General features: G+C 43.5%; 1 protein-coding gene across 2 annotated transcripts in view; it reads right to left on the bottom strand.

Annotated features, from left to right (window-relative positions):
- The window catches only part of EPC2 (enhancer of polycomb homolog 2), a 127,959-nt gene extending 121,725 nt beyond the window's left edge, over positions 1-6,234 (bottom strand). The window contains exon 1 of one of the 2 annotated variants that reach the window (XM_019973010.2): positions 5,797-6,234. In XM_019973010.2, coding sequence (XP_019828569.1) covers positions 5,797-5,949 — 153 coding nt within the window. In that variant the 5' untranslated portion in view covers positions 5,950-6,234. The remainder of the gene's footprint in view (positions 1-5,796) is intronic. The other variant, XM_019972999.2, reaches the window with a different exon arrangement.
- Between the last annotated feature and the right edge of the window lie 10,329 nt (positions 6,235-16,563).

Raw genomic sequence — 16,563 nt, forward strand, 5'->3', positions numbered from 1 at the left:
CTGTTTCCACTGTTTCCCCATCTATTTCCCATGAAGTGATGGGACCAGATGCCATGATCTTAGTTTTCTGAATGTTGAGTTTTAAGCCAACTTTTTCACTCTCCACTTTCATTTTCATCAAGAGGCTCTCTAGTTCTTCTTCGCTTTCTGCCATAAGTGTAGTGTCATCTGCATATCTGAGGTTATTGATATTTCTCCCAGCAAACTTGATTCCAGCTTGTGTTTCTTCCAGCCTGGCATTTCTCATGATGTACTCTGCATAGAAATTAAATAAGCAGGGTGACAATATACAGTCTTGATATACTCCTTTCCCGATATGGAACCAGTCTGTTGTTCCATGTCCAGTTCTAACTGTTGCTTCTTGACCTACATATAGATTTCTCAAGAGGCAGGTCAGGTGGTCTGGTATTCCCATCTCTTGAACAATTTTCCAGTTTGTTGTAATCCACACAGTCAAAGGCTTTGGCATAGTCAATAAAGCAGAAATAGATGTTTTTCTGGAACTCTCTTGCTTTTTCGATGATCCATTGGATGTCGGCAATTTGATCTGTGGTTCCTCTGCCTTTTCTAACTCCAGCTTGAACATCTGGAAGTTCACGGTTCACGTACTGTTAAAGCTTGGCTTGGAGAATTTTGACCATTACTTTGCTAGCATGTGAGATGAGTACAATTGTGCGGTAGTTTGAGCATTTTTTGGCACTGCTTTTGTTTGGGATTAGAATAAAAACTGACTTTTTCCAGTCCTGTGGCCACTGCTGAGTTTTCCAAATTTGCTGGTATACTGAGTGCAGCACTCTCATAGCATTATCTTTCAGGATTTGAAATAGCTCAACTGGAATTCCATCACCTCTACTAGCTTTGTTCTCAGTGATGCTTCCTGAGGCCCACTTGACTTCTCATTCCAGGATGTCTAGCTCTAGGTGAGTGATTACGCCATTGTGATTATCTGGATCATGGAGATCTTTTTTGTACAGTTCTTCTGTGTATTCTTGCCACCTCTTCTTAATATCTTCTGCTTCTGTTAGGTCCATACCATCTCTGTCCTTTATTGAGCCCATCTTTGCATGAAATGTTACCTTGGTATCTCTAATTTTCTTGAAGAGATCTCTAGTCTTTTCCATTCTATTGTTTTCCTCTGTTTCTTTGCACTGATCCTGGAGGAAGGCTTTCTTATCTCTCCTTGTTATTCCTTGGAACTCTGAATTCAAATGGGTATATCTTTCCTTTTCTCCTTTGCCTTTCGCTTCTCTTCTTTTCACAGCTATTTGTAAGGCCTCCTCAGACAACCATTTTGCCTTTTTGCATTTCTTTTTCTTGGGGATGGTCTTGATCCCTGTCTCCTGTACAATGTCACGATCCTCCATCCATAGTTCTTCAGGCACTCTATCAGATCTATCCCTTGAATGATACACAGTTTCAAAGTAAGAAACCAAAAGGAGTATTTGGAAGAATAACAAATTCCGCTAATGAATTATACACACCCAGAGCTCCTGTTCAGCTCTTGCTATAGAAACAGAAGCTCATCCAACACTCAACAAGCATACATTTATCAAGTATATATTACATACTAAGGCGAAGTTTCGGGCAACTGGAGTATATTAATGAACAAAATATGCAAAGATCCTTGGCCTTACAAAGGTTGCAACTGCTTAGGAGAAAATCTAAATAATAGAATAGTTTGTGACAACTTTCTTACATGCTTAAGATACCACAAACACACAAACATAATGGTGCCAATACAGGGAGAAAAAAGTTAACAGATTTCTAAGAAAAAAAAAGTGGGGGGTGGGGTGGGGGTGGGGAATGGGAAAGGCCTACAGCAAAAGTTAAGTGATGAAAAACTGTGTTTCTTAATAATATTCCAATAAAATCAGTATCACCTTTTAAAGTTCCCTGTAATTACAAAAAGCAAAAATTATTCACAGAAACTGTAATGAACTTAATAACAGTTCAGAAGATAATTCAGGGTTCTATAAGAAGTCAATATGAAGCACCGTGGTTATGAGAATGGGCTTTTGTAACATTAAATAGTTTGAATTCTAGTCTTGCCAGTTATCAGCAGTGAGACCTTCAGGGCTGTTACAAGGATTAAATGAAAACCAAAAACTAGAAATAACTCAAATATACAGCAATAGATAAATGAATGAATATATTACACCATATCAATTCACTGAAATACTACTCCATATTCAGTAAGTGAGCTAATACACACAACAGGAATGAAGCTTTAATGCATCACACTGAGCAGAAGAAGCCAAACACAAGAAAACATATGACTGCATTTACATGAAATTCTCAAAAAGGCAAAACTAACCAGCAGTGAAAGAAAGCTCAGAACTACTAAAGGGACAGACTTCCACAGGAGCAAAAGGGTACTTTTAGGATAATTGATATATTCCTATATCTTGATTGTGATGATGCTTCCATGGGTGCACACACTTGTTGAAATTCAATTGAACCCTATGCCTTAAATGGGTATGTTTTACTTTATACAGATTATATCTCAAAAAGGTGATTTTAAAGAGGATTAAATGAACCAACATATATAAAGTTCTCAGCATAGTAACTGTGGCTTAAGTATTCAAAAAATGGCAGCTATTGTTAAAATCAACTATCACTGTACAACACTCCTGGAAAGGTAGCAGAATATGAATCACCTAATCTTTCCAGTTGTTTAGATTCCAGGTAAACCTAAATTTACAGTATCTGACCTAGGCAAATGCCATGAGAAACACTACAGAAACTGAATTATAAAAGGACACCAACTGGGAGACCTTAGGCAAAAACAATGAGAATAAAAAAAGGGAAGAAAGCAAGTATGCCTCTATGTCCAAAGGAGCCGAGCTAAAAGAATGAATACAGTCAGCTATGACCGAATGCTCCAGGACCGAAGAACACCTAGACCACCTCACCTAGGTATTATTAAATGTAACTCAAAACTGAGTTAATAACTACACAAAGTTTAATGACATTCAAACAGCTAAATAGAGACAGTCCTTAACTTTAAGGCTGGGGGGTGTTAGGGTGTGGGGATAGCAGATCCATGAAGTTTATAAAGTGAAGTCAAAGGATACTACCAACCAAGCAGAAGAGGTCATACTACAGATGATGTAGAAATGCCAAGAAACAATTATAAATCCGAAAGCTGAGGTTTTCCTTGGGTTTTTAAAAAGAAGTTATGTGATTAAAAAGAACATACTTCTTAAAGGAACTAGTTAGAGTATTTTGATAACAGAAGTTGAAACACAAGTGAAACATTCACGAAATTGTTATTTTATTGTTGCTTGTATGGGCTTCCCAGGTGGCGCAGTAGCAAAGAATCCACCTGCTAATGCAGGAGACTCAGGAGATGCAGGTTCCATCACTGGGTTGAGAAGATCCCCTTGAGGAGGAAATGTCAACCCACTCCCATATTTCTGCCTGGGGAATTTATGGACAGAGGAGCCTGGGGGGCTACAGTCCATGGAGTCACAAAGAGTCAGATATAAGCACACATACTGACCATGATACATATGTACATACATACACACACACACACACATACACATTTAATGAACAAATAATTATGCTTAATAACATAAGTCCTATAAATAAGACCAGAAGAACTGAATTGGCTATTATTCATGAAAATACAAGTCTTCTGACCTATATTTTAATTTAAAAAAGAAAAAGAATGAGACAAGGTTGCCAACTGGTTATGGCAATGGATTGCTAAAGAAGAAAAAGAAAAAACATCCCAACTGGACATTCTGGGAAGCAAAAGACCCTAGACTTAAAATCTTAACTGTTAGGATTTGCTCAGTTTTTATTTTTAGAACTTTTCACTTGTAACGTTAAAGAAGCAAAAAGGACAGGACAGAGTCAGAAGTCCTGAGTTTCAACTCTAGTTCTATCAGAAACTGGATTTCTTCTTCCCTAAAATCGGGCAGTTGAAGCAGATTACTGAAAATAATAAATATTAGCACCCATGCTCTAGATTGAAAATCACAAGCTTTATAGACAAGTTTAATAGTACAGGATCTTAAGGAGGTTTAGCATTTATTTTTAAGGCAGGAACTAAACTGCAAGTTTTCTTGTTAAATCAAGATAATACCAAGACCTATGCGACTAAGGGCCTAAAGCAATAATTAAGTATGTTGCTGATCACTATCTGCAAAAAGTAATATATCATCCAAGGGCTAACCATTCTAGAACAAGTTTCTTAACTCAAGTTCTTCCCAAACCAAAATAATAAGGTCCAAGTAAAAACATACAATACGGATACTCTAAGACTCATTAGCCACCAATTCTTTTCAGGAGATGACATTAATAGAAATGTAACTTAAAGTTCAATTAAATTAATTCTCATATATATTATAACTCCCTTAATTTTCTTTCCTATGGAAAATTGAGCTAAGCTAGAAACAAATTTTACGTAAAAACAGAAAGAATTTTCACATAAGACTTAGCTCTAAACCTTCAATATACATCTTGGGTTTTCATCTTATTTTTTTTTTTAAGTTGAATGTTCATCTGATATTGAGGACATACTCATTTTCTACAGAAAGCCCAGGCTTTCAAATAATCAAACACCGAGAAATGTGATTAAATCACAGCAGAAAGTAGTAACAGCAAGGTAATATAATGAGGTCACAACTCGAGCAGCCAATCAAAAGCATAAAAGCATTTCCTGCAATATTAATAGTCAAAAGAGAAAACCAATCACAGAAACCTTGGGCCTTCTTTTGACAGTCACAGAAGCAAGAGAACCAATCCACACACACTCGGAGTTGACAATAAGGCGGGACCACAGGTTCATTGAAGAAATTCTTGAGGGTGCAGTTACTATGAACTTCGCACTCAAGTAACACCACTCCAAGAGTCACCAACACTGTCAAGCCAGGTGAAATTCAACCGTATCCAAAATGTAGACCATCGGGGGGAAAGCATTTTTGCCCTAAACTGCTATTATTAAAAAAAAAAAAATGCAGCTGTCACCTTGGATGCAGTAGGTCCTCAACTTCTAAAAGACGCCCCCGCCCCGTCCGCCAAGCCACGACAATTGTCGGGGACGCGACCCGAGGACAGCACATCCCCGGTCCCTTTCTAACACAGCGCATGGAGCGGGCGCTGTCCCCCCTAGGCAGGCAGAAACGACTAGCTCCGGCCACAGAGTTAGCCGGTCAGCGGCTTTCTAACGCTACATCCTGCTACTAGTCGCGGCCCCCGCCCTCTCCCGCCGCAGTGCTGCACCATCACCTCCATCCCTCTGCACGAACGAGGGCCGAAAAACGAGATTACCTTGCTAGGAGGAAGATGATGTTTGTTTTCAAAGCGCTTTACTTTCCGTAACTCATTTCAAAGAGAACCCAATACGAAACTAAAGCTAAAAGTGTGTGTGTCTGGGGGGGGGGGGAGGGGGGGCAATGTTCCCTAGCCAAAGGGTCCCTTGCCTAATAATTAATCCCACACCCGGGTGCGGGGGGGGGGGGGGAGGTAAACAGAGGCCGTACGCCAAGTGCGGCCAGAACATCCCCTGCGCCATTCCCGGCCGCCGCTTACGGCAAGGCCCCCTTACGGCAGCGTAAGCGGCGCTGCGAGCTAATCACAACACTGGGACGCAACAACATGGCGGCCGCGGGCGGGCGCTGCGCCGGCCGAAAGGGTTTACGCTACTCCGCCGGCGTAGGGTCCCATGCGCTGGAGCGGCAGCGGCGCCCTCCAGCGAGCGTAAAGCGCTCTGTGAATGGCGAGGCCCGACTGACAAAGGGGAGGGGGGAGGAGAGAAGGGGGGGTAATAAACACTCGAGTCCCTACCGATTCCTCCTCCTTCTCCATCCCGGTGGGCATCTGGGGCACGGCCCGGTTGATGGAGACGCAGTCGTTGAGATCAGGCATGTCCTTGCCGCGGTAGATAGGCAGCGGTTTGGCGGCGTCCAGCGCCCGCGCTCGGAAGGAGAGTTTACTCATTGTCTCCCCGCCTCACAGGAACAGCCCGGGCGGCGGCGGCGGGGCGGGCGGGGAGGGGGGGAGGACTCCCGCCGCCTCCTCCACCTCCTTCCTCAGTGCAGCGCGGCCGGCCCGCTCCTCCTCCTCCTCCTCACTGCCCCCGGCCACAGCATGGGCGCCCACCCCGCCCGAAAACAGCCCCCCGCCGCCCGCGGCCGCTTCCACACACTAGATCCGCCGCTCGCCCGCCCGATCCGCTCCCTGCGCCATGGCCAACATGGCGGACATTACCACAGCGGCGGCGAGCGATCCCGGCAGCCCGCGCGAGAGCGCGCCCCCGCCGCGGGGACGCGCCTCGCCCTCTCCCTCCCTCCCTCCTTCCTCTCCCTTCCCCTCCCTCGCCTGCCCACCCACTCTCTCCGCTGCGCGGCCGGCCCGCGGGAGCGTGCTCAGGCTCCGGCCGCTCCGGAGAAAGGGGGTGGCGGCGACGGCCGCCCTCTGCTCGGCAGCCCGCGCTCTCGCCGTGTGGCAGGTGCCAGGTGCGCAAGTTAACCCGCGCCCCCTGAGCGTGCGCCTCTGCCTCCGCGGCCCCGACACCCCGCTCGCTGGGTACCCCGAGGAAGGCGCCGCGCAGAACAGCCGCACTGAGCAGCGGGATTATGCTGAAGCGGGAAGGGAAGATGTCAACAGGAGCCACAACTGCCCCACCGCGCCTGTACTTAGGAAGAGCTTATCTCTAAGGCGCCTCGAGCGCCGGCTCATTCGCATTCTCCGATTCGTACAGCCCTGAGAAGTGTGAAAGGTTCATTTCTTCTCCCCACTCCGAGGGGCACAGACCTGCCGGGTCTCGCCCACCCGGAAAACTCACACGGCCCCAGTCCTGTTCCCTGCATCCTCTCTTCGGTACCTGACCGAAAGAGCTCTCCAAGGTAAGGCATCCTCGCTTTCGCAGGGAGGATGCTAACGCCTGCAGTGAGGGTTAACGTTTGAGACTGCCAGATGCAACAAGTGCACTTGAACCTGTCTCCCAAACTTCAGAGAATTATGTAGTGACGATAGATATTTCTAATTTCAAAACTAGAGTTCTTAAAAATTAACCTTATAAAATTTAACCAAGGCAGCACACATTTCCCAAGTGACAGGTCTGTGCAAAATATTGGTGCTGTGGAAGGCGCAAAGAAGTTTGAGATATAAAGTTCTTCGTGCAACTTTGACATTGATGGGATGGCAGAAAGGTTGGAAAGATGAATAACAATAAGAGATGTAAATAATTGAAGAGCAGGGCAACCAGAAAGCAAAATGAAGAATGGCAGTAAAAAAGAAAAGAAAAATTGATCACTTGAAGAAAACTATATAGGTGATGACACACGGCAGTAGACATGATTAATTACCAAATGAGTCGCACAAACCCTGATTGCCAGGAGAGTTCAGAGAAAGGAGACTTTTTAAGCCTGAACAGTTAGAGAAAGTTCTAAAGAGGAGAGAAAATCCAGCTGGCTCAAATAAGCACCAGCTATTGTTGACATCAGTCTCATTTAACTGAGTTCCTTGGTTAGACTTTAAGCATTACAGTTTTCCTACAAAATTCCTAGGAAGAGTGTAACATTTTGCCATTTTTTAATAATTGATAAATATCTTTCCTAACTCAGAGAAAGTAGATAGTTTGCAGACATCTAGAAGAGAAAAAATGGAGAAGGCAATGGCACCCCACTCCAGTACTCTTGCCTGGAAAATCCCATGGATGGAGGAGGAGCCTGGTAGGCTGCAGTCCATGGGCGCGAAGAGTAGGACACGACTGAGCGATTTCACTTTCACTTTTCACTTTCACGCATTGGAGAAGGAAATGGCAACCCACTCCAGTGTTCTTGCCTGGAGAATCCCAGGGACAGAGGAGCCTGGTGGGCTGCCCTCTTTGGGGTCGCACAGAGTCGGACACGACTGAAGTGACTTAGCAGCAGCAGCAGAAGAGAAAAAAAAACTTACTCCTAGTCATTTGTATGTGACATCAAAGCTCCATCTCTTCCTCCACTTTCTCTCAGATCATCTACTTACTCTCCTCTCTTTTTCCTGCCTGAACTCCTCCCTTTTCTCTCCACCTCCCCCTGGGAAGGCAAAATGGTGGATACAGATTGCCTGGCATAGTCTAATCCCTTCACCCAGCAAGAATTCAGGCATGCTCAGTGGGGTTTGAGGTTTTCCATCCACTTTGTTGCTGAAAACAGTGGAGGTTCAGTGACTCACTTCTTGTAAGTGATACCTTCCTCATCTTATGGGCATGTCCTGATCCAAGTGTTACCCTCTGGAACAGGTCAGTTCTCTGCAAGGAAGAACAAGATGTTACTGGGAGGAGGTCAGCATTGGAGTCAAGCCTGAGAAGGGTGAGGGGAAGCAATGGTTGAAGATATTAGTCACCCAGTCTTTTATCTGGCACATCTAACTTTCTTCTATACCCTATATTTATTGCTACTCTCAAAAAAGGAAATACTGAGTATCTATTGTATACCAGCCACTCTTCAGTTCAGTTCAGTCACTCAGTCATGTCCGACTCTTTGTGACCCCCTGAATTGCAGCACGCCAGGCCTCCCTATCCATCACCAACTCCCGGAGTTCACTCAAACTCATATCCATCAAGTCGGTGATGCCATCCAGCCATCTCATTCTCTGGCATCCCCTTCTCTTGCCCCCCATCCCTCAGATCATGAACTCCTTATTGCCAAATTCAGACTTAAATTGAAGAAAGTAGGGAAAACAACTAGACCAGCCACTCTAGGGGTACTTTATTACCTCAAATAATTGCACTTTAATTGAATCCCAGTTAATTTTCAATATAGCTCTCTGAAGAACCATTACAGTTTTACTAATAAGGAAACTGAGCCTCAAAAAGTTTGGCAAATTTCAACACTAATAACTTGCAGAAGTGGGTTCAAATCCAGGTCTAGCCTGACTTCAAAACTCCTGTTTTCTTAGCAGTGCCACCCTGTTATCCCAGCTCTTTGATACTGACTGTTCAAACATTCTAAAGTCGCTGATCCAAATTACTGAGACTTTCCAACCAGTGGCTAATAGAGTGCATATCCTGGAGCCTAAGGATGCCACAACCTCAAGGAGGGTAGGAACAATATCTGCTTTGTTACTCACACATCCTCAGTTCTGTGCCTCATACATAGCCAGCACCTACCATATATATTTGTTGACCAGTACTTATATGCAGAGTACATCATGAGAAACGCTGGGCTGGAGGAAGCACAAGCTGGAATCAAGATTGCCGGGAGAAATATCAATAACCTCAGATATGTAGATGACACCACCCTTATGGCAGAAAGTGAAGAAGAACTAAAAAGCCTCTTGATGAAAGTTAAAGAGGAGAGTGAAAAAGTTGGCTTAGAACTCAACATTCAGAAAACGAAGATCATGGCATCTGGTCCCATCACTTCATGGGAAATAGATGGGGAAACAGTGGAAACAGTGTCAGACTTTATTTTTGGGGGCTCCAAAATCACTGCAGATGATGATTGCAGCCATGAAATTAAAAGACGCTCACTCCTTGGAAGGAAAGTTATGACCACCTAGGCAGCATATTCAAAAGCAGAGACGTTACTTTGCCAAAAAAGGTCCATCTAGTCAAGGCTATGATTTTTCCAGTGGTCATATATGGATGTGAGAGTTGGACTGTAAAGAAAGCTGAGCTCTGAAGCATTGATGCTTTTGAACTGTGGTGCTGAGAAGACTCTTGAGAGTCCCTTGGACTGCAAGGAGATCCAACCAGTCCATCCTAAAGGAGATCAGTCCTGGGTGTTCATTGGAAGGACTGATGTTGAAGCTGAAACTCCAATACTTTGGCCACCTGATGTGAAGAGCTGACTCATTTGAAAAGACTCTGATGCTAGGAAAGATTGAAGGCAGGAGGAGAAGGGGACGACAGAGGATGAGATGGTTGGATAGCATCACTGACTCGATGGACATGGGTTTGGGTAGACTCTGGAAGTTGGTGATGGACGGGGAGCCCTGGCATGCTGCGGTTCATGGGGTCACAAAGAGTCGGACACAACTGAGCCACTGAACTGAACTGAATTTCCTGAAGAAATTCAGTGACACAGGCCATTCCACTCTAGCTTGGAGTTCACATATCTTATTAGCCTGTCACCTGATTTAGCCCCAGGTGGCACTAGTGGTAAAGAACCCACCTGCCAGTACAGGAGACTTAAAAGACCGGGTTTAATCTTCCTGGGTTGAGAAGATCCTCTGGAAGAAGGCATGGCAACCCACTCCAATATTCTTGCCTGAAGAATCCCTTGGACTGAGAAGCTTGGTGGGCTACAGTCCCTAGGGTCACACAGAGTCAGACACGACTGAAGTGACTTGGCATGCACGCACACCAGTATCTGCTCTTATGGCCTAACTGGCTCTTCAGCTTCCACCCTTTGGGCCTAGGAATTTTAGAACCAATTAAAGAAATTTGAAGAAACTCTTTTGAAATCTGAAATTCTATTGCAGGAATGGGTTTTTGCTGTAGTACCTGTTTTGTTCTTTTTCTTTTACCATGTAGCAGATTTCCCCTCCTAATCTCCATTTTCTTCTTGCCCCACCATAGGTAATGATTACAGATCTGGGAATAAAACAGTTTGAGGTGAATAACACAATAGACTTTTCAAGTGAGATGCAGCCTGTGTTTTCTTGGCTTCAAATTCAGTTCCCAAACCAGAATGGCTCTGTTTCACATTTGGAAAGTAGCTTTTATTTGTATATTATTTGTATATTATTTTTCATAAAGTTTATTTCAAATCTATTTGTTGAATACCCATACACTTGTTAAACAGAAAATATTTTTCAACTTTTGAAGTACAGCCTGTTATAAAATGTCTTTCTCAAAACCTGTTTCAAATGATTGTGCAGCCTAATAGTCTATTTTAATTTCCATGCACAATGAACTGAATATAGTAATTCTAAAATCAGTCCATTTGAAATATGCACTGGACCAATTTCAAAAGACATGCATTTGGTCAAGCAAATGTAATATATAAACACCCAAGAATTAGTTATAGTTTTAAAGCCGTATCAAAATAAAACTACTTCTAAATGTAGTCAACTCAATAAAGGTCAAGTAACTGTAAGAATCGCGATTATATTCCAGTTTCCACTTCCCCATACTATGATCAGGGCAGGCAGCTTCGAAGTAATGAACAAATTACTTTTTGAAAGAAATCTTAAAACTAGCAAACACAGTTGCTATTCAACTACTCCAGAGTTTTGTAAATGTCATGTTCTTTCTAATTGGCCCCTTATTTCAGCAAACCCAATTGAAAGTTAATTGGATTGGTATGTGAACTGCATCCCCTCCCCTCCCCCTTATATTGCCAGGAATGAGCCCAGTACCCATAAAGCTTCCTTGTTTTCCATATGTAATCTGAATGTGGGGTTTGCATTCATCACAGTCAACTGGAATCAGCCCCCTGGTTCCAGAGCCCTTGACTGCTGCAACTCTGAATGTTGGAGATATAGAGACAGAGATTGCATTCGGAGGTGATACCCCCAAACATCTACTTCCACCTTTATATTCCCACAGTGGGAAATCCAGACACTAAATAAAAATATGCAGCTACGGTTCTGTCTCTTAGCAGCAACGTTCCTCTCAGACCTGGTTGGAATCACAGGGTGCCACCTTGTGTATAAGCTGACGATTTACTTCCCAAGTTCCACAAAGGATCCAGATAGACTCAAAAATAATCAGCCCATAGCTCTGTATTTTAGTAACCAAAGAAAAAATGAGACAGATGTAATGAAACAGATTTGGAAACACATAGCTCCACAGGGTCCACGACACTCAGTTTTCAATCACACTAACAGCCTGTCTCATTTGTTGCCCCACCCTGACCAGAAAACACACCCAGTGCCCCACACATGGAATAGATTGACGCTGCTCACTCAAACTTCTGGACAGACACCAGAAATAAGTAAATCTCCTGTGACAAAGCTAATGAATCTGACGAGGACAATTACTTGTGTCCAAACAGCAAGTAAGCGGTATAGATTTAACTTTAGGACTCTGGGTTCCTGAGAGCCACAAGGTTCCACAGAGGTGATGATTATGGTCTTACTTATTTTGATTAAGTGCTAAGTTTGAAACAGAGAAACAGTTGTTAGAGCAACGCCACAGGAGGTAAGATAGGATCCTTTCCAACCTAGCTACCTTGCCCTTGGGAAATTCCACACTTTAAACTCAGCACAGCTGCCATTCAGTCAAAGCCTCTGTTAGATCCATGGAACTGGCTGGACCTTTCATGTTAGGAGGTGGGGAGTTGGAATGAAGAATCTGGGGCTCTGGAGCTTCAGGTTCACATCTCCTGTTGGTTTAGGTCTCCTGTAACATCTCTTCTTTTCAGTTGTCTTCCCTCGCATCCTCCACCGGCGCATCCTTTTCTCCTCGAGCATCTCTGAAAGGAATTTGGAAGGTGGCTTCTCTCTCCTTGTAAGGGCAGTCCAGTTTCACTGATGTGCTGGCATATGTCAGCAAGTGAGGCATTGAGCTCTCTGGGGTCCAAAGTGTTAAACGAGAGGAGTCCATTGTTAGGAACCTTGGGTTGCTATTCTAAATGTGGCTTCCTTTACCTATTTTTTCTCTCTCCCACCACCAAAAGACTGATGTTTATAAACACAGATTTGTGAATGGAATATGCAGTTAGAATCCTGAATTAAAGAAAATGAGTGAATTGATTTAGTAACAGCCACACACTTCCCAGCTGGTTCTAGTGGTAAAGAGCCCACCTGCCAGTGCAGGAGACATAAAAGATGTGGGTTCAATCCCTGAGTCAGGAAGATCCCCTGGAAGAGGGCAAGGCAACCCACTCCAGTATTCTTGCCTGGAGAATCCCATGGATAGAGGAGCCTGGCAGGCTTCAGTCTATAGGGTTGCACAGAATTGGACACAACTGAAGTGACTTAGCATGCATGCACATGTTATTGACCTTATATTTTTGCTCCTAAGATCAAAGTGACTTATTTCCTAAGAAAAGTTCCTGGTATCAACATATTGAGAATCCCCTAAACTCCAGAGTGACTTCTTAGGAGGCAGAAAGGGAAACAGATTAGAAAGCAGCTCTGCTTGCCTTTCATCAGTTATTAATGGTGACTTTGGCAGAAAGAAAACAGAAAATATTGAAATAAAATAATTACCTAGATAGTTACTGACTCACCTACACCCCCTTACCTTGTTTTAGACAGAGTTTCAAATGAGTTTTGAGAGTAGCTAAAAATATGCTAAGATAACATTTGGGCTGTAAGTTTCCTAGTCATGTGAAAATAGAGAACCTTGGCAACTTCCAGGTCATAATGTCCATTAGATAAAATGATTACTCAGAAGATTTATAATTCTTCCTGGCCTGAGTTAAAATATCCAAGAGGTCACAAATAGTGCAACTAGGTGGTATGAAAGACACCTCAACAGCATCTTTACAACTGACACAAAAGGGGTATCCACCAGGCTGTTTCTTTTAGTAACTTTCCATATAAGCCAATGGCTTCATTTGCAATTCAGCATAAGCAATCCTGCAAGGGTTAGAGTGTATCTGCATGTCTGAGGCCATGAGCCACACCCCATGCAGATCTCAGAGGATGAAGGAACTCCTTGGCATCCAAGCAATTCTCCTTGAATAGTGTTTTTCTCTCAACTGTGTCCTGATATACTCTGTGACTGAGAGCTCAAAACTGTGGCTCTATTGCAATTGCCTGAAGCGTGGCTCTTCTGAGTGCCCAGTTAAGGGCACCGTTAAATGACTGTTGTGGAGGATAGAGTTAACATTCTTTTTTGGAAAGAAAAGAGTTTAACAAGGACCAGTGTACAAATCAGCATCTGTCCCCACTGCTCTTGCAGTGAGCTAAGGGTTGTTGTTCAGTTGCTAAGTTGTGTCCGACTCTTTGCCACCCCATGGACTGTAGCCCACCAGGCTCCTCTATCCATGGGATTTCCCAGGCGAGAATACTGGAGTGGGTTGCCAAGCTCTCCTCAGGGGATCTTCCTGACCCAGGAATCAAACCGCGTCTCTGTGTCTCCTGCATTGGGAGGTGGATTCTTTTACCGCTGTGCCACCTGGGAGACGCATTCACTGGATGGGCCTAGAGGTAATTCTGCCTTTGCATAACAAGACATGCGTGCTCTCTCAGGTTAGATGGTGTGGGGAGGTAGGGTGGAAGAAGGGTGTTGCTGCATCCTGCATCCACATAAAGGTTGTCCTCTAGTTGGTGGCAACAACTGTTTGGCAGCTTTGTTCTCTAGCTTTGTGTATAGATGCTTTTGTACCAAGTTGCACATCTTCCACACTCATCTACTCTGCAGTCCTTCGCAGCAGCGGGCATTCCCCTTAGGGCTGGCACACAAGCCATGCCTACAGATGACCTGGGCATTTTAGGATAACTTAACAGGACATTTTAGGATAACTTAAAGGGACTGTGGAAATGGACATCATTATTTTTTAAATTGGAGGAAAATTGCTTTACAGGGTTGTGTTGGTTTCTGCCATAGAACAACTTGAATCAGTCATAAGTATATATCCCCTTCCCTCTTAATCCTCCCGCCCCTCCCCTGGACAGCAGTTTGAAGGCCAATTTCCTCCACCTGGTGGATGCCCTCCACTAATTTGTGGGCAGTGATAGCTTGGTTTACTTTGCCAACAAATGTCTGTATAGTCAAAACTATGGTTTTTTCCAGTAGTCATGCATAGATGTGAGAGCTGGACCATACAGAAGGCTGAGTGCTGAAGAATTGATGCTTTCAAATTGTATTGTTGGAGAAGACTCTTGAGAGTCTCTTGGACTGAAAGAAGATCAATCCTAAAGGACATCAACCCTGAATATTCATTGGAAGGACTGACGCTAAAGCCATCAGGTGGCCAAAGTATTGGAGCTTTCTAATGAGAGCCAACTCATTAGAAAAGACCCTGATGCTGGGAAAGACTGAAGGCAAGAGGAGAAGGGAACGACAGAGGATAGATGGTTGGATGGCATCAGTGACTCAATGGACATGAGTTTAAGCAAGCTCCAGGAGATGGTGAAAGACAGGGATGCCCGGCGTGTTACAGTCCATCGGGTCACAAAGAGTTGGACATGACTGAGTGACTAAACAACAACAGCAGCAACATAACTTGGTCCTAGAGCTTGGCTTGAAGACTCTAATGACCTTCTTGATCCTTTCTCTTACTACTTCTCTATTTCTTGGGGGTGAAATGGCCTGTATGGTATGTTGCATCACATGTACGCAATATTACCAGCTGTTTAAAACATGCTGAGTGGTTAACCAAAGAAAACAACACTTGAAATCTATTTTAGGCATAGATAATCCTGGACTATTCTCTGGAAATATTCCCTCTAGTGAGGAAATGAGATTTCAGGGAAAGGGGTGGTGGTAGAGAGAAATCCTTACTTCCTAGTTCATCAGCCACTCTGTATTGGTTAAATCATAATAATAATTCTAGATAGATGGATTAAAAAACAACAAATGCGACCTAATTAAAGTTAAAAGCTTTTGCACAATGAAGGAAACTATAAGCAAGCTGAAAAGACAGCCTTCAGAATGGGAGAAAATAATAGCAAATGAAGCAACTGACAAAGAATTAATCTCAAAAATATACAAGCAGCTCATACAGCTCGATACCAGAAAAATAAATGACCCAATCAAAAAATGGGCCAGATAACTAAATAGACATTTCTCCAAAAAAGATATACTGACAAACACATGAAAAGATGCTCAACATCACCCATTATCAGAGAAATGAAAATCAAAACCACAATGAGGTACCATCTCATACCAGTCAGAATGGCTGCTATCAAAAAGTCTACAAACAATAAATGCTGGAGAGGGTGCAGAGAAAAGGGAACCCTCTTAAACTGTTGGTGGGAATGCAAACTAGTACAGCCACTATGGGGAACAGTGTGGAGATTGCTTAAAAACCTGGAAATAGAACTGCCATATGACCCAGCAATCCCACTGCTGGGCATACACACTGAGGAAACCAGAACTGAAAGAGACACGTGTACCCCCAATGTTCATCGCAGCACTGTTTATAATAGCCAGGACATGGAGGCAACCTAGATGTCCATCAGCAGATGAATGGATAAGAAAGCTGTGGTACATATATACAATGGAATATTACTCAGCTATTAAAAAGAATGCATTTGAATCAGTTCTAATGATGTGGATGACACTGGAGCCTATTATACAGAGTGAAGTAAGTCAGAAAGAAAAACACCAATACAGTAGTCAGTTCAATTCAGTTGCTCAGTTGTGTCTGAACGCATATATATGGAATTTAGAAATATGGTAATGATGACTCTATAAGCGAGACAGCAAGAGAGACACAGATATTAAGTACAGACTTTTAGACTCTGTGGGAGAAGGCAAGGGTGGGATGATTAGAGAGAATAGCATTGAAACATGTATATTACCATGTGTGAAATAGATCGCCAGTCCAGGTTCAGTGCACTGGGACGACTCTGAGGGATGGGATGGGGAGGCAGGTGGGAGGGAGGTTCAGGATGGGGGACACATGTACACCCATGCCTGATTCATGTCAATGTATGGCAAAAACCACTACAATATTGTAAAGTAATTCATTTCAGTTCAGTTCAGTCGGTCAGTCATGTTTG

Source organism: Bos indicus, chromosome 2, assembly GCF_029378745.1.
Source record: "Bos indicus isolate NIAB-ARS_2022 breed Sahiwal x Tharparkar chromosome 2, NIAB-ARS_B.indTharparkar_mat_pri_1.0, whole genome shotgun sequence".
In the NCBI taxonomy this organism is placed as follows: domain Eukaryota; kingdom Metazoa; phylum Chordata; class Mammalia; order Artiodactyla; family Bovidae; genus Bos; species Bos indicus.